The sequence below is a fragment of the Schistocerca nitens genome, chromosome 8 (genome assembly GCF_023898315.1).
Source record: "Schistocerca nitens isolate TAMUIC-IGC-003100 chromosome 8, iqSchNite1.1, whole genome shotgun sequence".
Classification (NCBI taxonomy): domain Eukaryota; kingdom Metazoa; phylum Arthropoda; class Insecta; order Orthoptera; family Acrididae; genus Schistocerca; species Schistocerca nitens.
The window spans coordinates 114,162,707-114,186,796 of NC_064621.1; the positions used below are offsets into that span (position 1 = coordinate 114,162,707).

At 43.4% G+C, this 24,090-nt stretch overlaps 1 protein-coding gene across 2 annotated transcripts in view; it reads left to right on the top strand.

Moving 5' to 3' along the window:
- Positions 1-24,090, top strand: part of LOC126198989 (myogenesis-regulating glycosidase-like) — a 210,321-nt gene that overhangs the window by 117,380 nt on the left and 68,851 nt on the right. For both annotated transcript variants that reach the window (XM_049935658.1, XM_049935657.1), the window contains exons 2-3: positions 10,382-10,492; positions 17,209-18,197. In XM_049935658.1, the coding sequence (XP_049791615.1) occupies positions 10,382-10,492; positions 17,209-18,197 (1,100 nt within the window). The remainder of the gene's footprint in view (positions 1-10,381; positions 10,493-17,208; positions 18,198-24,090) is intronic.

The following is a 24,090-nucleotide window of genomic DNA, read 5'->3' on the forward strand; positions in this document are numbered from 1 at the left end:
AGAAAGTATTGAGATTGATGCGTGGTCCTTAGATGACCCAAACGAAGAAAGAAAGAATAATTCTCTTAGTCGTAATGGTACGTTTCATGATGTCATGTTTTGGAATAAATCTCACTTGGATCACAGTTTGGTAGCGATCAAAATCGACTTCAGTTCGTCTCTTTACTCTAATACTATTGATTTCTTGGAAATTATTTCTGAAAAAGGCTCCATGATCAATTTGAAACCCTCCCAAGTCGGGTTTTTGTGATATCCAAGTTGCTTTCTAGGTTGATTTTTGAAGCGATTTTAGGGTCGAAAGACATGCCTGTAACTGGCCATTTGTATAAGTTCTCTTATGAGCTGAACAGTTTCCAGTAACTTTTCGGAATGATATATTCTTACCCGTTTGAACATTGAAGTCTCACACTACCTTTATTATGTTATTCTTCGGAGGTTTCGACAGACTGTTTTCAGATCTCCCCACACGTTTTTTACTTTGTTTCGATTTTCTTGTTGTCTCCGCTTCGTGGTGCATGGAAACTGAATATTGAGTAATATGTAGTCTTGGATTTGATATATACGGTATATATTAAATTTTCCATCATTAGTACGACAAAATGTGTTGAAGTGCTCATAGAATCAACAATCAGCACGCAGTGGCTGCAGAGAATCATTATTTAATGTGAACCAGGGAACTGCTGGGGAATACAGGGGAAAATTAGAGTATACTTAGCGCCTGTCGTCTTGTCGCCATTGTGGTCTTCAGTCCAAGGGGCTAGTTTGATGCAGCTGTCCACGCTAATCTATTCTGTGCAAGCCTCTTCATCTCCGAATAACCACTGCAACGTACACCCTTCTGAATCTGCTTTCTGTATTCATCTCTTGGCCACGCTATATGATTTTTATCACCCATACTTCCCTCCAATACTAAACTCTTGATCCCTTGTTGCCTCAGAAAGTGTCTTATCAACGTTTTTAACACAAATTTCTTTTCTCCCCAATTCTGCTCAGTACTTTTGTATTAGTTACGTGATTTATTCATCGAATCTTCAGCATTATTTTGTAACACCACATTTCAAAGGCTTCTGTTCTCTTCTTGCCTAAAATGTCCAACTAGTTGTACCTTATACGTCATTTAAAGTGGATTAGCACTATTTCGTGTGTGTGCAGCGTATGTAAGCAAATGTGCTATTGTGAACAGTATTTGCATCATGTAACAAGCATTTGTGAGCAATATGTATATAGACATGGCCCTTTTGGACAAGATGTGTTTTTGTATATTTTAGTGACGATAAATGTTTATAATGTGCTGAGTTATATTCACTTGACATCTTGAGCATGAGATTCTGCATAAAATTAACGTGTTTTACCACAAAAAATGTTTAAGACCTAAAGATGACAACTAAGACTATTGAAACTGGTTGTCTTGAATAAAAAGTATTCTGTGCGATCTCGGCTTTTGAATGTTTTTAGCAATTAAAACAGATCGCCCTTCAATACTCTCAAAATGAGAAAGTTCAACCTTGTTTTCCTTTTTATATTGGTCATCATACAGACTCCTTTCAAAACACTGTCCATTCCGTTGAACACCTCTCCGAAATTCTTTGCTGATAGAATTTAAATGCCACTGGGAAACCTCAAAGTTTTTATTTCTTCTTCCTGGACTTTAAATCCTACTCCAAATCTTCTTTGATTTCCTTTACTGCTTGTCCAACGAACAGACTGAATAACAGCGGCAATAGACCACGGCCCTGTCTCACTCCCATCTCAACAAATGCTTCCCTTTCATGTCCCTCGACTACTATAACAGTCGCTATGTTACTGTTGTAGTTGTAAATAGCCTTTCCCTTCCCGTATTTTAACCCTGCTTCCTTTAGAATTCCAGTCCACATTACCAAAACTCTCTCTAAGTCTACAAATGCTATGACCGTAGGTTTGCCTTTCCGTAATCTATCTTCGAAGATAATTCGTAGGGTCAGTATCGCCGCACATGTTCGTACATTTCTCCGCAATTCAAATTGCTCCTGCCGGAGGTCGGTTTCTACCAGTTTATTCATTTTTCTGTAATGAATTGATACTAATATTTTGCAACCGTGACATATTAAATGATATTCATACCTGTAAGTTCCTGTTATCTTTGGAATCGGAATTATTATACTCTGCTTGAAGTTTGAAGGTATTTCACTGTCTCATACATCTTGCACAGGAAATGCAAGAGTTTCATCAAGCCTGGTTCTCCCAAGGCTGTTGGTAGTTCTGACGGAATGTCGTCTGGAGCCGGGGCCTTTTTCCAATGCTCTGTCAAATTCTTCTCACAGTATCATATCTCCCATCCCACCTTCATGTATGTCCTCTTCTGTTTCTATAGTATTGACTTCAAGTTAATCTCCCTTGTATAGACCCTCTATATACTCTTTCCACCTGTTAGTTTTCTCTCCTTCGGTTACCACTAATTTTCCATCTGAGTTCTTGACTTTCGCACAACTGTTTCTCTTTTGTCTAAAGGCGTTTTTAATTTTCCTGCAGGTGGTACCTATCTTTCCCCTAGTGATTTTGCTTCTAAATGCTTAAATTTGCTTTCGAACTATCATTGCTTAGCCATTTTACACTTCTGTGAGTCTCATTTCTTTGACGTTTATATTCCCTAAAGCTAATTTTTAAACGTTTATATTCGGTTTCACCTGCTTGATTTACTGCGTTTATATTTTCTCCGTTCATCAGTTGAATTCAGTATCTCCTGTGTTATCTAAGTATTTCTATAATATCCTGTCTTTTTGCTATTTGACAGTCTGCTGCCTTCACCATGTCATCTCTCAAAGCTATCTTGTGCTTCCGATATGTGAAAGTACAATACCAAGGAAATTTCTCATTTCTTCACTCTAAAGGCTCCTGGCAGTTTATCTTTGTGTGTGTGTGTGTGTGTGTGTATGTATACGTATACAATAACTTATCTCTATTCGACAAATTTTCCATTGTGTGATTTTAGGATTTCTTCCTTAGGGAAATCTTGTGTATTTCTCGGGTATTAAGGCTGGTGGTACCGTGCAGACGCCATGATATTTCGGCAAGCCAACCTTTTGCCATCTTCCTGACGACTGATTCGTGCTGGACGCCGGTTTCGAGGCGGATCGCTGCCGGTGTGGCGACAATGCGTCCTCGTCTTCGGTGGTTATGACGGGACCGATATCCACCTAGATTTCCACTGTGCTTTAATCACGCTCGCAACTGGGCCCCAGGCCTAGCTTATCCGCTGCCGTTATTCATTGATACGTCACGTAGTCAACTCTCTATAGCCTCTTTTGAAGTGCAATCCCAAAAGGTGCTGAACTGTTCCAATAACTTAGTTCCGTCGCAATTCATGGATATCCACGAGAGATAAAGTGCTCTGGCGTTTGCACTGATCATGGATATCCTTAAGAGATGAGATTCGCCCTCACCACGAAATTCCTGAAGACTCGTTGGAAACAGTCCCTTGTCCGAACCTCGCTGAAACAGAATAGCCCAAACAACCTGGACGACAGTTTGGTTAAATATGTCTTCCGACTTTTCCGATGCGTGTAACATCCTCGTAGTGTAAGGTAGTAAATAACGTGACGCCAACGAACGAGCTACTTTCTCGTATTGTGCTTAGTGACATGGAGTTATGTAGTCGTTGTACTCTACAGATACGATACGGCATCTCCTTACTTCTGTCGGTCGTATGGCAAATTGGTCCTGGATTAGTAAACAACTGGCCTTCCTTACTCCATCGCCGTCCGCGGTGGCCGAGCGGCTCTAGGTGCTTCAGTCCGGAACCGCGCGATTGCTACGGTCGCAGGTTCGAATCCTGCCTCGGGCATGGATGTGTGTGATGTCCTTAGGTTAGTTAGGTTTAAGTAGTTCTAAATTCTAGAGGACTGATGACCTCAGATGTTAAGTCTCATAGTGCTCAGAGCCATTTGAACATTTTTTTTTACTCCATCTTCTCAGAGTGTATACACTACGGACGTCATATTGCATCCAGATTCTCCGTTTATTGCACGGTCAGAAACCCATACCGTTATGTGGTTGCTGGGACACTTCGTTCATTATGTTGTAGAAGGCGAAGGGGAAGATCACATGAACTTCATGCACTACATGATCACTGCCTATTGGACATGCTCATGAATTCCCCGATATCGAGACCTCTTCGCCAACATGTTGAATCTTGTTTTCCGTCGGCAAGGTGTTGGTTAATTTCATCTTTCTGATGATAGATGTTTTCTTTTGGTAATTATGTTCCCATCTGATTTGGTTCGGCTTGTTCTCTCGCAGCTTCCTTGGTCATTATGTTTTGTGTGTTTACTCTGTATCGCTCCAGTTGTATTATAAAATGTGTATAGATTGAGTATATATACACATGCGCGTATAAAATCTTTGCAATCAAATTTGAATTTTTCTTAGTTTGCTATTTAGAATATAATCTGATTTCGTCGTCTTTCTGATTTAGATTTTATATGAAAATGAAAAATAAATGCAAATAATATTAAATAAATAAAAATTTTAATAAATTATTAAAACATAGAAAAATTACATAAAAATTGATGATACATATCATGAGACCTTGGTTGTGGCTTACCGGCTACTTTCTCGGATTTTTTTTCTTTCTCTTTTTATTTATTATTCTGTTATCATAATTAATTTTTTCTCCCATTTGCAGCTTATATTACGTGATGATTTGACTATGGTCTACTGAAGTTTCATGATAGTACCAAGTCACTCTGATAATAAATAAAAAAAGAACTTGGTCTACAGGTAGCGTCTTAGATTAGTAACCAAAATGTCTTCGGTCCCGGGTTCGGATTAATAATTAGCATTCGCGGACGAAGACTTCCGGCAAAAGAAACTACTGTCATTCTGCCAACGGCCTTGTCAAAGGGGGCACGGAAGAGCGAACAGAAGTTCAGGGCACTCTCTTGTCCTAGGGGTGGGAAATTGCCCCTAAAGGCGGAAGAATCAGCAATGATAAACGGCATGAGGATGCAGAAGGCAATGGAAACCACTTCATTAAAGACACGTAACGTGTATCCACAGGACATTTGCCCTGTAATTGAAAAAGTGTCATGATGACCTCTCCATTGATAAAAGATTCCGGAATAGTCCCCCATTCAGATCTCTGGGAGGGGACTGCCAAGGGGGAGGTTACCATGAGAAAAGATTGAATAATCAACAAAAGGACAACGTTCTATGAATCGGGGCGTGGAATGTCAGAAGCTTGAACGTGGTAGGGAAACTAGAAAATCTGAGAAGGGAAACGCAAAGGCTCAAACGAGATATCGAAGGGGTCAGTGAAGTGAAATGGAAAGAAGATAAGGATTTCTGATCAGATGAGTGTAGAGTAATATCAACAGCAGCAGAAAATGGTATAATGGGAGTAGGATTCGAAATGAATAGGTAGGTAGGTAGGGCAGGAGTGTGTTACTGTGTGCAGTTCAGTGATAGGTCGTTGTTATCAGAATGGACAGCAAAAGAACGCCGACAGAGATAGGTCAGGGGTACGTGCCGACGTCGCAAGCTGACGGTGAAGAGATACAGGATACTGAAAGGATAATATAGTACATAAAGGGAGATGAAATTCCGATAGTCATGGGGGACTGGATGCAGTTGTAGGGGAAGGAGTAGGAGAAAAGGTAACAGGAGAATATGGGTTTGGGAGAAGCAATGAGAGAGGAGAAAGGCTAATTGAGTTCCATAATAAACTTCAGTTAGTAGTAGCGAACATTCCGTTAGCCAGAGACAGGGACATGTTTCCAGAAACCAGCGCCCAGGGTGTGGCTGAGCCACGTCTCTGCAATATCCTTTCTTCCAGGAGTGCTAGTTCTGCAAGGTTCCCAGAAGAGTTTCTGTAAATTTTGGAAGGTTGGAGATAGCTCAGTCAGCCGCCATCACGATACCTCAGCGTGTTCGGTCAGAGGGTTAGCTACCCTCTGCAATAAAAGAAAGTGAGTTTATGGATCAACGATGAACTTGAATAAGCGTCATGTGATGTGTGTCCCCCCTTCCCCCCCCCCCCGCACTCGCCGAACAAATAGAACGAACAATAACGAACAAAATGAGATCAACAAGAAAACGTCGGTAGAGCACATGCCCGCAAAAGGCAAAGGTCCCGAGTTTGAGCCTCGATCCGGCCAGGAAGCGAGAAATTTAACATCAGGATTGATGGTCATCAAGTAGATGAAGTTAAGGAATTCCGCCACATATGCAGCAGAATAATCAGTGATGCTCAGAGCAAAGATGACATCAAAAGCACACTTGCACTGCCAAAAAGTGAACTCCTGGCCAAGAGAATTCTACTACTGTCAAAAATAGGCCTTAATTTGAGGAAGAAATTTCTGAGAATGTATGTTTGGAGCACTACTGTTCAATCTTCACATCAAAGAAGCAATGATGGAAATATAAAAAAGGTTAAGGAGTGGAAATAAAATTTAATGAGTACAGAATATGGAGTGAGAGTAAAGAGGAAAGTAATGATAAGTAGTAGAAATGAGAACAGCGAGAAATTTAACATCAGGATTGATGGTCATCAAGTAGATGAAGTTAAGGAATTCCGCCACATATGCAGCAGAATAATCAATGATGCTCAGAGCAAAGATGACACCAAAAGCACACTTGCACTGCCAGAAAGTGAACTCCTGGCCAAGAGAATTCTACTACTATCAAAAATAGGCCTTAATTTGAGGAAGAAATTTCTGAGAATGTATGTTTGGAGCACAGCTTTGTATGGTAGTGAAATATGGACTGTGGGAAAATCGGAACAGAAGAGAATCGATGCACTTGAGATGTTGTGCTACAGACGAATGTTGAAAATTAGGGGGACTGAAAAGGTAAGGAATGAGGAAATTCTGTGCAAAATAGGAGAGGAAAGAAATATGTGGAAAGCACAAGCACTGACAAGGAGAAGGGACTGGACGATAGGACATCTGTTACGACATCAGGGAATGGCTTCCACGGTACTACAAGGAGCTGTAGGGAACAAAAACTGTAGAAAAAGACAGAGATTGGAATACATACAGCAAATAATTGACGACAAAGGTTGCAAGTGCTACTCTGAGATGGAAAGGTTGGCACAGGAGTGGAATTACTGATGGGTCTCATCAAACAAGTCAGAAGACCAAAAAAAAAAATTATGTGGTGGCAAGACGATGCGCTGGGAAGGTGATTATCTTCTCAGAGAAGCTTCCTCTTTTCCCTCGAGATGATTAGCTGTTTTTTTTTTTTGAACAGTCGTGGTAAGTGTACAGTCACATCGTATTTCCCCTGAGTCACCCTGCTGAAAAGCAAGAGCGAATTAAGCCACTGGTGTGATACGTTCTGCTGTTGGTAGGATCAATGGTGTCAGTGCGAAATTTAGTCTCTTCCTCAATACAGATAATGTAGTATCACTAATTATTTTCTCCATACTGCTGATGACAGTTCTCTGAGGTTCTTCTTGTGGTGTTTCAGATGCAGTGAATTCATATTCAGTAGTATTCAGTGCCCTGTTGGCTTGAGACCGGCTATCTGCAGTAGACACCACTCCCATGAATCAGGGAAGAGTGTAGACACCATCTGTAGGTAGTGTTAGATTTCTCTTTAGGTCTCATCGAGTCCATGTCGAATGTAGCAGATTCATCCATCGATTAGGGTCTGACTGACTCTTCTGGTGATCCAGTTGATGGTTGGCGTTCCGATACGATTAACGACCTTCTGAATACTAGTACAATTAGGTCCTCTCGGCACCTCAGCAGAAAGACAATGGATACCAAAAGACGCTCGTTCTCATTCTGGAGCTTTTCGAGCTTCTTAATTTTACTGTGCGTCTCTTCCCTGTAGAGGTACTTGATATGGTTTTATGTTTCTCGGGCAGTCAGAAGGATGGCACCATCCAGATGATGCAGTATTTGAGTAAGCTATCTTCTTGCCATCTTAAGGCGTTCCTGACGTCAATCTCATTTTTGCTGGATGCCGCCTTTATATCCTGTCCCCCCTTCTGCAACCTCGAGCTAGCCAACTTTAGTTGTGGATCTGGTGCAGTGGTGGGGTAAGAGGGAGACAGGGACGACACAGGTTTGTCAGTAGTGCTACGTCCGGTGTCAGATGTGTATCTCTGCTGGTATGGCGACAATACCTCTTCCTTTTCTTTCAGTTTTTATGGCAGGAGTGGATTTTCATGTAGATTGTCGCTGTACATTGATCATTCTCAATGCTGGGTCCCAAGTCTTGCTTAGTTGACAGCTGCTTCTTTTATTTATTAGTCCATTACGTAGTCTGTAGATCTCTATAGCTTCGTTTTGAATACAATCCCATGAGATTTTGGCTTGGTGCATTAACTTGGTGTTGTCGCAATTCGTGGTACGTCCTTCTAAGATGCAGTGTTCTTCCACAGTAGATTTTGTCGGTTGTTCGTCGTGTCTGAGGCGTTTATGCTGTGAGTCTATTCTATACCGTCCCGATAGTGTGACCCACATACATTTTCCCACACAGGGAAGGCATGTACGATAGACTCCCCTCTTCAGATTCCCAGGTCATCCTTGGCCAAGGATAGGAACCCACCTATGAGAATGATCAAAGCAGAGTGGCAGTCTACAAAGAAATCTGCTCCAGCAATAAGACCTGGAGCAGACAAGGACGTATTGTCATAACGCTGGCAGAGATCCGCTACTGAGGTCACTGGATGGAACCCAAGCACTATGCTCCACTCACCACCGCCCCAGGTCAGAGACGGCTCTGCGAAGGGTGGGGGGGCTGGGGGAGGGAAAGAGGGTATAAAGGTGAAATCAATCAGTTATCAGGAATGCCTGAAGGTTGGATGAAGTTGGCTTGTAGAAGTGTCACGCCTACTGGATGACAAAACCCACCTGAAAACTCGGGAAATTTTCCAGATGTTCCTAGGCTGGGTAAACCTAAAATCAGGCATCAGGTACCTCCATGTGATGATCAGCAGCATTAAGAAACTCTACAATCTTCGTAACTGGAAAGCGTGCCTTATGGCCACACTTGTCTACCTGTGGAGATGCTGAGAGATCCAAACCGTACCATCTTTGCGGAGGTCTTTCATCACATCAGAAACCCAGCCACCTGCCAGTCTTGTCCAGCTAAGACAGTGCATCCACTACAACCGACACGGACATGACGAAACCTCAAGAGGGCTCTTCGCACTCCATCTGCAGTTGGCGTCGTCCTCTCCCCTAATTTGTGGGAGTGGTTAAATCAATAACCTGGTCTCAAGCCAAAAGGGCATGGCTGTCAACTATATGCAGACAGACTGCTAAATATAAACACATTGTGGCTAAAGGACCACAAAAAGAACGTCAGGGGATAGTCATCAATTGTGCTGAGAAAATAATTGACAATGCTACCTTGTCTGTACTAAGGAAGGAGATAAATTTCACACTGACGCTGATGAGCATTTACTACTGCAGAATTTATCAGTGTGGTGGACCACGTCTTGCTTGCTCTTCCACAGGAGAATGCAAATGAAATATGAGGCAAAATATGCCATACACTTACCAAGGCTGCTCTATCAAAGCCAAACATTTCCAATGATATCTGTTGCTGCAACAGTTACTGCCAAATTAATCGTATCCTCAGATCAGCTAACTCCTTAATTTACTTTCTTTGTTTGCATTATTATTATTACTGTTCTTTTCTTAACATAAGGTCTGGCCTCTTGATTTTGTCAAATACTAGCTTTTTTCCTTTTACTATTGAGTACATAAAATTGAACATTATTTTAAGAGAATTAATGCAGAGCCTACAACGAGGCTCAATAAGGTGTCTTCTGACTCATACCTAAAATATTTATTCACATAAATATTATACACAAGAAAAATTAATTAGAGAAGAACTATACAGGGTGGTCAGGAACAGTCTGAAAAGCTTGTAAGGATGTCGCAACGTAGGTTGTGCCGAGAAATAATTATTAAGAAAAAAATATTATACCTTGCACTGATTCCGAGTTAACTAGCCCATCAGGGCATTTTCAAGCGATCCGACCAAGACGGTGTCGCCAAACGTTTTCTTCTTTTGATTTCCTAAAACCGAACGAGAGAGCGATACCAAAATTGGACATAGGAAGATAGTAAGGATCGAACCTCAGCCAAAGGCTAAGGAGTCTTGTGCACTATCATCTGCGCTATGAGAACAACTGACATTAGCTGTATCTGGCGGGACGCCTGAATCTGCACACGTGCAACAGCTTGATTGGCTAACTTCAATGCCAATTAACTGGGATACGCCGCCATGTACGAAGTCTCTCCTATGAGTTATTTAGCAGCACAATCTGCCCAGCAACACTTTTACAGTCTTTTCAGAGTGTATACTAGGTACCAGCAAACATTGTGTACTGCATAGTGGGTCATATTATGGGAAGAGACCTCACATTGCTCGCACTGTGTTACAGTGGCCTGGCTGACAACGCTGCTGTTGGTGTTGGTGGTGACGTCAGCAGTCGCTGACTTCCAGACTCAACTCGATGAGGATAGCAATCGACTTGTGATCACCACGAGAAAGGGTGAGTGCTCTGGCCAGCGTCTGAAGAAATGAGAAACAGTAAAATTTTCGAGAAAATAATTGTGGTTGTGCAATCCAGGGAGTAAGTTCTATGTTTAGGTAAAAACCCTAAAGCTTTTCTATTTGATTAGAAAAATTAAGTACTAAAATTCACTTCACTCATAAATATTACAAGGAAGGTATATGACAAAAAGCTCAAGTTGTTGTAAGGTGTTATAATTTTTTGGTGCCAAGTGCACTTTAAGGACCCAAAACCATTGCTTTCGAGTAGGAAACTCAACTACAAAGGATAATTTACAGTGTACGAATACGCCTGTCCATCATGAGCAGTAACAAATCTGACAGTGCCACCCTTACTCCAATACATTAACACAACCCAAGGAATAGAGAAAACTCTACCAAACAGATGGCTTTGTAATTCGTCCTGCAGTGCACCACTGGTAAGCGATTCGACGTGGAGGTACACGCTAACAGAAACTGCCTAATAGCTGTATACTGGGTCGAGTGCACTAAATTTTTTTCTAACTCACTGAAACTAATTAATTTCCGCCATGCATGTTTCAATACTAAATCACTCGGCACTGACCTAAGCTTCCCACATATTGTGAGGCAGACCTTACCGTAAACAGCACCTAGATCCACTACAGGGAGACATCACCCCTGTGCCACAGCTGTAGTGAAATTTGAAATATACACATCAAATTTTTTTTTGCATCACCTCGTTTCCGAGAGTTCCGGAACCTGTACAGAAAATTGGAATAGAGATCAAATAAACATCATTTCCACCCTTTTTATTGCTCATGAAAACCACACATTGCATGCTGTACCACCATAAACGGAGATCTTCAGAAGTGGTGGTCCAGATTGCTGTGCACGCCGGTACCTCCAATACCTAGTAGCACGTCCTCTTGCATTGACGCATGCCTGTATTTGTCGTGGCATACTATCCACAAGCTCATCAAGGCACTGTTGGTTCAGTTTGCCCCACTCCTCAACGGCGATTCGGCGTAGATTCCTCAGAGTGGTTGGTGGGTCACGTTGTCCACAAACAGTCCTTTTCAATCTATTCAAAGCACGTTCGATAACCCTACCGAACGTCTGGAGAACATGCTGGCCACTGTAGTCGAGTGATGTCGTTATCCTGAAGTAAGTCATTCACAAGATGTGCAGGATGGGGGCGCGAACTGTTGTCCATGAAGACAAATGCCTCGCCAATATTCTGCCGGTATGGTTGCACTATCGGTCGGAGGATGGCATTCACATATCGTACGACACCTTCCATGACCACCAGCGGCGTACGTCGGCACCCACATAATGCAACCCCAAAACAGCAGGGAACCTCTACCTTGATGCAATCGCTGGACAGTGTGTCTAAGGCATTCAGTCTGACCGGGTTGCCTCCAAACACGTCTCCGATGATTGTCTGGTTGAAGACATATGCGACACCCATCGGTGAAGAGAACGTGATGCCAATCCTGAGCGGTCCATTCGGCATGTTGTTGGGCGCATCTGAACCGCCATGCAGGGTGTCGTGTTTGCAAAGATGGTCCTCGCCATGGACGCCGGGAGTGAAATTGTGCATCATGCAGCCTTTTGCGCACAGTTTGAGTCGTAACACGACGTCCTGTGGCTGCACGAAAAGCATTATTCAACATGGTGGCGTTGCTGTCAGGGTTCCTCCGAGCCACAATCTGTAGGTATCGGTCACTCACTGCGCTTGGGCGCCTGAGCGAGGCATGTCATCAACAGTTCCTGTCTCTCTGTATCTCCTCCATGTCCGAAAAACATCGCTTTGGTTCACTTCGAGACGTCATAACACTTCCCCTTTTGAGAGCCCTTCCTGGCACAAAGTAACAATGCGGACGCGATCGAACCGCAGTATTGACCGCTTAGGCATAGTTGAACTACAGACAACACGAACCGTGTACCTCCTTCCTGGTGGAGTGACTGGAACTGAACGGCTGTTGCACCCCCTTCATCTGATAGGCGCTTCTCATGCGTGGTTATTTACATCTCTGGGCGGGTGTAGTGACATCTCTGAACAGTCAGAGGGACTACGTCTGTGATACAATATCCACAGTCAACGTCTATCTTCAGGAGTGTTGGGAATCGGAGTGATGCAAAACTTTTTTTGATGTGTGTATGATTTAATCCAAACAAAGCAGACGTTTTTTAATCAACTCATATTGTATCTTCCTTGTTTAGTTGCGATAATATACTCAACATTCATGTAAACCGATTTAGCTATGCCAACTAACTGTCGACGTTTATTTGCTACGTTATATTGTTATCTCAGTAAAACCCCAATTCAAAGAGGAGGACGTTTTCGTAGTAGCAGACTACAGAGGTTTAGAGGTATAATCCCACAAGGATCCTGGTACGTTATAAAGCCGTCACTGTTGTTAAAAATATTCACTTTTCGTCATTATTCACAGTCACGACAAGTAGAGTCGCTGTATTTAGTAACTGAAAATAGTTAAAATTATTAGCATTCTAAGAGAAAAATAAAGTATTACAATTAAGTTTTTTTCTGTTGCTATCTGTTGTTACCTGTTGCTGCATTGTGATGTTGACATACCGACATCGAAGCTTTGCGAATCCAGTCTAAAATTTTATCAATACGTTCTTCGTCGTATTAATGCAATGCATTTTTTTAATTTAATCTGGAGGGTTTCTCTTTATAGCGCGAAGTCGTTCCCTTGACGTACATTTCAATCATCGACTGAGCGTTGCAGGAACATTGTATACAGTATAAGGATTCGCAAAGATATTTCCTGCAGCATTAGCTACACATTTTCATGTGTGTATTGGTAGGTCACATATCTGTTATTTCTTTACATTACATTACCCTAGAATTGAAGTCTGTTTAAAAAGACAATGTGAATATCAAATTGTTCTCAAATACGCCGCTCATCAAAACGTGAAGTTCTCGTGTCGTCTTGTGCCAGTTGGGTCTCCGGAAAAGTTCTTTCTTTTTAATGCATATCATCTGCGTTTGTACCAAAACGAGTTGTAAGACCAACCACGTGCGTTTTTTCAACCTCAGAGACCGTAAGCTCTGTTGATAGAACTGACCCTTCGAACGAAGTGTAACTAACCTGTAACACTAGAAAACTCGGTGCTCTTGTATCTCAATTAGAATTTGTGTTGCAAAAGCTACTCAGCATCTCGACATCCAAGTCCAGTATTTACTAACAACAAACAACTTTAGTTGAATACTTGAGACGATACTGCACATCATATTGTCAATTTGCAACTATTTAAATGGACCAGCGTTGTGGTCGTTATCGTGATGATTCTTATTGATAAAGTGACATGCGAAATGAAACGGATTGTTCGTTATTAGTATTGTGGGATTATTTTTTCCTTGAGCTGATCCAGAGATTTCAAATTTTGCTGTTTTGTCTCTAATGTAGAGGGGTCATGGAGATGATAATTATTATATCTTAAAATTAATTGAAAACTTCAGTTCTGTTTATGAATCTTAAGCACTATCACTGCTTCTATAAAATAATTTTATATAGTGGTTACGGCATAGTTATGCTCTGCTGCACCATTCTTTCTACAGCCTAGGTCCTCTGCAGCTGACGATGCTTACTACACATTACTACTAACCACACACCGTTGCCACGACACATTTCAGGAATCTTATTTACAGTGTTCTACTGTGCCTGGTAGGTATGGAAAACTAATTGAAATGATTATCCATTTCATATGTATATTTGGAAACTTGTCTGTTGAATATATTACATTTTTTCCTTACATAAACGGCTATCTAGTAATTATCTCTTTTTAAATGTCGCATTCAGGAAACTGCAACGGATTGGTGTAGTTAAAAGTTAGCACATACCATTATTTTGTTTATATTTTCCTACTTTAAAAGCCGGCCGGTGTGGCCGTGCGGTTCTAGGCGCTTCAGTCTGGAACCGCGTGACCGCTACGGTCGCGGGTTCCAATCCTGCCTCGGGCATGGATGTGTGTGATGTCCTTAGGTTAGTTAGGTTTAAGTAGTTCTAAGTTCTAGGGGACTGATGACCATAGATGTTAAGTTCCATAGTGCTCAGAGCCATTTGAACCATTTTGAACCTACTGTAAAATTATCTCATTCATCTTCATCACTAAGTGCATTCCTACTGCTCATAAATTAGATTCGACCTTCAGTGTGTGAGGCTACTGTCAGGTTTTGAGGTCGGATTACATATGAAAGTATATCCTCAAATGCCCTGATTTAAAAAAAATTGTGCTCTCTTATATACCAAGTTTTTGCCAATGAATTACATTTAGCTACACTATTTAATCGCAAAAATGAAGTCACGTAAGGTTTATGAGCACAACGGTTTATAATAGGCTTTGGAAACTGAAATGAAGTAAACATGAGAAATCGTATCTAGTATCTCACGCAGCGTTTAAGCGAAGTGGCTTATAGCCATTTTCTTTGCCATGAAAATGTATTCCCTATTTGTGGTAATGATAAACAAAATACGAATAAGCATATATTTGTGGAAAATCATAACGTTCCTACGGACAGCGTCAGCTCCAGAACACACCTTATTTCTTGGAAACATCCAGAGAAATACGAAGTATTCTTTTAGAATGGTTAATACTGTTGCTGATATCAACTGCCATTAGAAAGTCAGAGTGACAGCTAAGCAACAGGTGTTGACTCAGATTACCACACGACAATAGTTAAATAGAAATTGAGCAAGTACACTTAAACAACAAAATGTATGGTGAGGAGAATAGTTCTAAATTCGTCTGACTGATCTCAAAAGTGGGAAAGCCACAACGGTGTAGAAATTACTCGTGTCCAAAGAATATGTGGCGAACATGTAATCGCAGTGTAAGAAAATTCACTTAAGTATGGTCGAATGTAATTTGTGAAACATTTACAAAGGTTCATTAATGGAGAGGATAACTAAGCTGCCTGTACTACTATTTGCATTGAGTGATAGCAAGCAGATTTTGTACCAGGCGTAGAAAACAGCGGCCTCAAAAAGCACTTGTGAGAGTTATCGTTGTGGAAGAGTGCGTTGCAAACACACAACCCAGCTACATGCGACCATCTCATCCTATGCGAACTGAGTGATCAGCAGCAATTGACACCAGAAACTCCTCCTTCCTCAACGCAAGGAAACGCAAGACAGGTATCTACACAAACGCAAGCTCCAAGCATACAATATGAGCGGGCAGCGATGTCGATGGCCCGCACTCCCGAAAATCGAAAACTGACTTCCAGGGTATCTCATAGGCTGAGCTCAAAGATAACTATAGCATTCGTAATTTCGTTTAATAAGTCACAGCTGCAAAATACTAACGCGAATTATTTACAGATGAATGGAAAAATAGGTAGAAGCCGACCTCGGGGAAAAGATCAATTTGGATTCCGTAGAAATGTTGGAACACGTGAGGCAATACTGACCCTACGACTTATTTTAGAAAAAAGATTAAGGAAAGGCAAACCTATGTTTCTAGCATTTGTAGACTTAGAGAAAGCTTTTGATAATGTTGACTGGAGTACTCTCTTTCAAATACTGAAGGTGGCAGGGGTAAAATACAGGGAGCGAAAGGATATTTACAATTTGTACAGAAACCAGATGGCAGGTATAAGAGTCGAGGGACATGAAAGGGAAGCAGTGGTTGGGAAGGGAGTGAGACAGGGTTGTAGCCTCTCCCCGATGTTATTCAATCTGTATATTGAGCAAGCAGTAAAGGAAACAAAAGAAAAGTTCGGAGTAGGTATTAAAATCCATGGAGAAGAAATAAAAACTTTGAGGTTCGCCGATGACATTGTAATTCTGTCAGAGACAGCAAAGGACCTGGAAGAGCAGCTGAACGGAATGGACAGTGTCTTGAAAGGAGGGAATAAGATGAACATCAGCAAAAGCCAACCGAGGATAATGGAATGTAATCGAATTAAGTCGGGTGATGCTGAGGGAATTAGATTAGGAAATGAGACACTTAAAGTAGTAAAGGAGTTTTGCTATTTGGGGAGCAAAATAACTGATGATGGTCGAAGTAGAGAGGATATAAAATGTAGACTGGCAATGGCAAGAAAAGCGTTTCTGAAGAAGAGAAATTTGTTAACATTGAGTATTGATTTAAGTGTCAGGAAGTCGTTTCTGAAAGTATTTGTATGGAGTGTAGCCATGTGTGGAACTGAAACATGGACGATAAATAGTTTAGACAAGAAGAGAATAGAAGCTTTCGAAATGTTGTGCTATAGAAGAGTGCTGAAGATTAGATGGGTAGATCACATAACTAATGAGGAGGTATTGAATAGAATTGGGGAGAAGAGGAGCTTGTGGCACAACTTGACTAGAAGAAGGGATCGGTTGGTAGGACATGTTCGGAGGCATCAAGGGATCACCAATTTAGTACTGGAGGGCAGCGTGGAGGGTAAAAATCGCAGAGGGAGACGAAGAGATGAATACACTAAGCACATTCAGAAGGACGTAGGCTGCTGTAGGTACTGGGAGATGAAGAAGCTTGCACAGGATAGAGTAGCATGGAGAGCTGCATCAAACCAGTCTCAGGACTGAAGACCACAACAACAACAACAATTTCGTATCTTTGCAGTAACTCTCCAATGACTATTAAGCCCACATGTAAGAACTGTAAAATAGTAAAAATTAATATTGAAACTAGCAAATTTAACAGCCAATTGTCGAGTGACTGGATGCAATAAATTCTGAGTCTGTATCTGCCTTAATGTTTCAGATGACCAGAATGTTGAAGTTGGCTACGTTACACTTGGAAACGCTACGGGCTCTCCCAAACTGCGCTCTGACTCTGTGTTTATCGCAGATGGCCCCTCATTATTTGAGCCAAAAATCACTCACCGTCGCCCACGTGGAGCATCGTTTTGCCCCAAAGTAGAAATGTCATTTGAGGGTGCTGGAATGGCTCTGCACGTTTGTGTCAACCATTCGAATAGTCATATCTATGGAGGACCCGAGCAATACAACCAGAGCTGGTTCACGGAGCACAACGTGTACAGCAATTACTCGTACGTCAGCAAACAGCAAGACAATATGGGCGTGGCCGAGCGTTACTGGCTGTTTTCCGATGGCCGTTACTTTTATGTTCCTCCTCATGTGACGCTTTTTATAGAACAAAACACAAATAAATCAAAGGATCAAATATGTTTCACTGCGGAAAACAAGCAACCTTACCCGGTCAATCGGACAGAAGTTCTTCTGAAGTACACTCTCTGCCACTTTGATAATGCGAGAGAAGCACACGAGAATGCCATCAAAGAATACTTCGACAAACCCTTAGACATTCCAGACGAGCTCATGACCACGCATCCCATATGGTCTACGTGGGCGCGTTACAAGAAAGATATCAACGACGCAAAAGTGAGGCAGTTCGCCAGCGAGATAGTCGAACTCGGCTTCAGCAACAGCCAGATTGAGATAGATGACAAGTGGGAGACTTGTTACGGCAGCCTCACGTTCGACTCCAACAAGTTCCCTGATGTCAGAGCGCTCGTAGAAGAGCTGTACTCGATGGGGTTCCGTGTCACGCTGTGGGTTCACCCGTTCATCAACTCTGACTGTGAACCGCATTACTCGAGGGCGCTGAAGAGGGGCTGGTTCGTCACCAACACCGAGGGCAGCACCATCACCAGCTGGTGGAACGGCCGAGGCGGCATCATCGACTTCACCAACGCTACGACTGCAGGCGAGTGGTCGAGTCAGCTGTGGGTAAGTAGCGCCGATACGAGCTTTTAGTTTCTGTGCGCAACTGGCTTACTGTCTTACCTTTTCCAGAGGTCGGTGAAATGTTTTCGGTCTGTCATAAAGGTGGTGTGTATGGCAATGAAACTTCTTGTTTTTGCGCCATGCATGTTATACAGTATTTTATCTGCTACTGTGTCCGACTATAAATCTGACGCTACGGGCTATTCTCGGATATCATAAATTTCCTTGAGACAGAGCTTCTGCCCATGAATCAGCACAGTTCAGAGAACATCACTCTTGCGGGAGATAATTCTCTCTCATTGTATGCTGCGAACCATGGATGAAAGGCAAAAGGTTGATTCCTTATTCCTAGATTTCTGAAAATCATTTTGAACATTGCCCCAGAACAAACTGTTAACGATGGTACGAGCTAACGGAAGAAGTTCTCAGGTATATGAGTGGCTCGCAGACTTGTTAAGTTGCAGAACACAGTACGTTGTACTCGACGGCGAGTGCTCGTCAGAGACATGGGTACCATCTGGAGCGCCCCAGGGAAGAGTTATAGGACCGCTGTTATATTCTGTGTACGTAAATGATCTGCCGGGTAGACAGGATGAGCAGCAATCTGAGGCAGTTGGCTGGTGATGCTGTGGTGTACGGAAAGGTGTCGAAGTTGAGTGACTGTAGGAAGATAAAAGATGACTTGGACCAAATTTTTAGTTAGTGCCATGAGTGGCAGCTAGCTCTAAATGTATAAAAGTTTAAGTTAATGCGGATCGGTAGGGAAAACAAACCTGTAATGTTCGAATGCAGCATTAGTACCGTGCTGCTTGACACAGTCACGTCGACAAAATATCTAGGCGAATCACTACAAAGCGCTATGAAACGGAACGAACATGTAGAGACTTTAGTAGCGTAGTTGACTTCGGCTTGTAGGGAGAATTTTAGGAATTTGAGTATCACTCGAGTGTTTGTAATCAGTGGCAGGTCGGATGGAAGATATCGAATTAATTTGGAGGCCGGTCCCCAGATTTGTTACCGATAGGCTCTAACGGCAAGCAAGATGAGTACTGAGACCATCTGGAGCACCAGAATTTGAATCTGCCTGCGGAATGATTCTGCTGCCACCAACGAACATTTGCGTGAGAACCACATAGATAAGAGAAAATAGGGCCAGTGCAGGGGGTGGAACAGGAAAGGAAATGTGTAGCAGTGGTAAACAGTCCCCTCCGCCAGGCACCATACGGTGGTTTGCGGGGTGTGCAGATGCTGATTCAAATTTGATGAAGATTTATGTAATATCCACTTCATTTAAGGTAGGTAAGGCATGGATCTCTGGCACAGAAATTTTCATTAAGTTCCTTCAGAATGATCCGCGTGGAGTACATCCGAAAATTGCTACAAGTGGTTATTACATCGATAAGAGAACTATATGAACTATCTGTTGCCACAGGGATACCAAAAAGGGAAATATAGTTCACTGTATACAGGGTGTTACAAAAAGGTACGGCCAAACTTTCAGGAAACATTCCTCACACACAAATAAAGAAAAGATGTTATGTGGACATGTGTCCGGAAACGCTTAATTTCCATGTTAGAGCTCATTTTAGTTTCGTCAGTATGTACTGTACTTCCTCGATTCACCGCCAGTTGGTCCAATTGAAGGAAGGTAATGTTGACTTCGGTGCTTGTGTTGACATGCGACTCATTGCCCTACAGTACTAGCATCAACAGGTTAGTGTTCATCACGAACGTGATTTTGCAGTCAGTGGAATGTTTACAAATGCGGAGTTGGCAGATGCCCATTTGATGTATGGATTAGCAAGGGGCAATAGCCGTGGCGCGGCACGCTTGTATCGAGACAGATTTCCGGAACGAAGGTGTCTCGACAGGAAGACGTTCGAAGCAATTGATCGGCGTCTTAGGGAGCACGGAACATTCCAGCCTAAGACTCGCGACTGCGGAAGACCTAGAACGACGAGGACACCTGCAATGGACGAGGCAATTCTTCGTGCTGTTGACGATAACCCTAATGTTAGCGTCAGAGAAGTTGCTGCTGTACAAGGTAACGTTGACCACGTACTGTATGGAGAGTGCTACGGGAGAACCAGTTGTTTCCGTACCATGTACAGCGTGTGCAGGCACTATCAGCAGCTGATTGGCCTCCATGGGTACACTTTTGCGAATGGTTCATCCAACAATGTGTCAATCCTCATTTCAGTTCAAATATTCTCTTTACGGGTGAGGCTTCATTCCAACGTGATCAAATTGTAAATTTTCACAATCAACGTGTGTGGGCTGACGAGACTCCGCACGCAATTGTGCAATCACGTCATCAACACAGGTTTTCTGTGAACGTTTGGGCAGGCATTGTTGGTGATGTCTTGATTGGGCCCCATGTTCTTCCACCTAAGCTCAATGGAGCACGTATTCATGATTTCATACGGAATACTCTACCTGTGCTGCTAGAACATGTGCCTTTACAAGTACGACACGACATGTGATTCATGCACGATGGCGCTCCTGCACATTTCAGTCGAAGTGTTCGTACGCTTCTCAACAACAGATTCGGTGACCGATGGCTTGGTAGAGGCGGACCAATTCCATGGCCTCAACGCTCTCCTGACCTCAACCCTCTTGACTTTCGTTTATGGGGGTATTTGAAAGCTCTTGTCTACGCAACCCCGGTACCAAATGTAGAGACTCTTCGTGCTCGTATTGTGGACGGCTGTGATACAATACGCCATTCTCCAGGGCTGCATCAGCGCATCAGGGATTCCATGCGACGGAGGGTGGATGCGTGTATCCTCGCTAACGGAGGACATTTTGGACATTTCCTGTAACAAAGTGTTTGAAGTCACGCTGGTACGTTCTGTTGCTGTGTTTCCATTCCATGATTAATGTGATTTGAAGAGCTGTAATAAAATGAGCTCTAACATGGAAAGTAAGCGTTTCCGGACAGATGTCCACATAACATATTTTCTTTCTTTGTGTGTGAGGAATGTTTCCTGAAAGTTTGGCCGTACCTTTTTGTAACACCCTGTATAGAAAATAGTTCGCTGCCACGTTTGTTGAAACCGATCCAATGGAAAAGGGAAAATGTATGTCTACATCTACACTCCTGGAAATTGAAATAAGAACACCGTGAATTCATTGTCACACTGACAGAACCACAGGCACATAGACACAGGCAACAGAGCATGCACAATGTCGGCACTAGTACAGTGTATATCCACCTTTCGCAGCAATGCAGGCAGCTATTCTCCCATGGAGACGATCGTAGAGATGCTGGATGTAGTCCTGTGGAACGGCTTGCCATGCCATTTCCACCTGGCGCCCCAGTTGGACCAGCGTTTGTGCTGGACGTGCAGACCGCGTGAGACGACGCTTCATCCAGTCCCAAACATGCTCAATGGGGGACAGATCCGGAGATCTTGCTGGCCAGGGTAGTTGACTTACACATTCTAGAGCACGTTGGGTGGCACGGGATACATGCGGACGTGCATTGTCCTGTTGGAACAGCAAGTTCCCTTGCCGGTCTAGGAATGGTAGAACGATGGGTTCGATGACGGTTTGGATGTACCGTGCACTATTCAGTGTCCCCTCGACGATCACCAGTGGTGTACGGACAGTGTAGGAGATCGCTCCCCACACCATGATGCCGGGTGTTGGCCCTGTGTGCCCCGGTCGTATGCAGTCCTGATTGTGGCGCTCACCTGCACGGCGCCAAACACGCATACGACCATCATTGGCACCAAGGCAGAAGCGACTCTCATCGCTGAAGACGACACGTCTCCATTCGTCCCTCCATTCACGCCTGTCGCGACACCACTGGAGGCGGGCTGCACGATGTTGGAGCGTGAGCGGAAGACGGCCTAACGGTGTGCGGGACCGTAGCCCAGCTTCATGGAGACGGTTGCGAATGGTCCTTGCCGATACCCCAGGAGCAACAGTGTCCCTAATTTGCTGGGAAGTGGCGGTGCGGTCCCCTACGGCACTGCGTAGGATCCTACGGTCTTGGCGTGCATCCGTGCGTCGCCGCGGTCCGGTCCCAGGTCGACGGGCACGTGCACCTTCCGCCGACCACTGGCGACAACATCGATGTACTGTGGAGACCTCACGCCCCACGTGTTGAGCAATTCGGCGGTACGTCCACCCGGCCTCCCGCATGCCCACTATACGCCCTCGCTCAAAGTCCGTCAACTGCACATACGGTTCACGTCCACGCTGTCGCGGCATGTTACCAGTGTTAAAGACTGCGATGGAGCTCCGTATGCCACGGCAAACTGGCTGACACTGACGGCGGCGGTGCACAAATGCTGCGCAGCTAGCGCCATTCGACGGCCAACACCGCGGTTCCTGGTGTGTCCGCTGTGCCGTGCGTGTGATCATTGCTTGTACAGCCCTCTCGCAGTGTCCGGAGCAAGTATGGTGGGTCTGACACACCGGTGTCAATGTGTTCTTTTTTCCATTACCAGGAGTGTACATCTACATACATACTCCGCAATCCACCATACAGTGCGTAGCGGAGGGTACCTCGTACCACAACTAGCATCTTCTCTCCCTGTTCCACTCCAAAACAGAACGAGTGAAAAATGACTGCCTATATGCCTCTGTACGAGCCCTAATCTCTCTTATTTTATCTTTGTGGTCTTTCCGCGAAATATAAGTTGGCGGCAGTAAAATTGTTCTGCAGTTAGCCTCAAATGCTGGTTCTCTAAATTTCCTCAGTAGCGATTCACGAACAGAACGCCTCCTTTCCTCCAGAGGATCCCACCCGAGTTCCTGAAGCATTTCCGTAACACTCGCGTGATGATCAAACCTACCAGTAACAAATCCAGCAGCCCGCCTCTGAATTGTTTCTATGTCCTCCCTCAATCCGACCTGATAGAGATCACAAACGCTCGAGCAGTACTCAAGATAATTAAAAAACCTATTGGTTTTTGTGAACCGAGAAACTGCTGTATATGCGTAGTGATTCAATGGGAATACCGCTCATATCAACGAGTGGAAACTGCGTGCAGCGAAGGATGAAACTTTTTTCACTTGCCATAAATGATACTGAGTGAATACTAGAGGTCTGCATTATCTCCGATTTTTACCGGCGAGTCCCGCTCGCCCCTCTGGTTCTCGGGAGTATGCGGCCGAGCGTCCTCTTCCGCCGGCTGTGGGCAGCCGATCGCCAGCGCTCGGCCGAGTGTGCCAAACGCTCGGCCGGTCGCCAGTAACCGGTGGACGCAGTGCCAGCGAGAGGCGCTTCGTCACACTCCTTGAGATCAGAGGCCACCACTTCACATTAAGCACTTATTTCTTTTACAGATGTCTTTCGTTGTGTACTACCAGTTCTATGACCTAAATAATACACTTGTATATGTTACATTTGATGTTTGTTAATATGTTGCAGACTACTGGAGTTTCGCATTTGAGGTTATCATGTATTCCAGTAATTGTAACGTTAAAAACTGTAATGCCTGTATTTAGTATTTTGTTCCGTTCGGTAGACAACACAGTAGTCTAATCATGGACTATGTGTAGCCTATCTCCAAACTCGGCCACGTATACGTTGTACTAATATTGAATGCAGGATCGGGAAGGAATGACGGAGTTAAAAGTAATACTCAATGACCTGTAAATAACGTTACAAGTGAATCATGACTATACAATTCGTTTTTCGTCATTGGTGCTCCCTGATACACAGGCGTCATTTGTGTTCCTGGAGCTATTACTACAGCTGGCGGTTTGAACTTCTTCCTGTGAAGTCAATGAAAGTGGAATCATACATTTATAGAGTTTGAGGAATGTTTCCTTCCTTGTGATTACGTGGTATGTTGTGAATACTTACGTAATTGTGATGGATCAATAAGAGATCATCCACCTTGTCTGATACCAAGCACGATCTTTTGCTGGACAGCAGGTG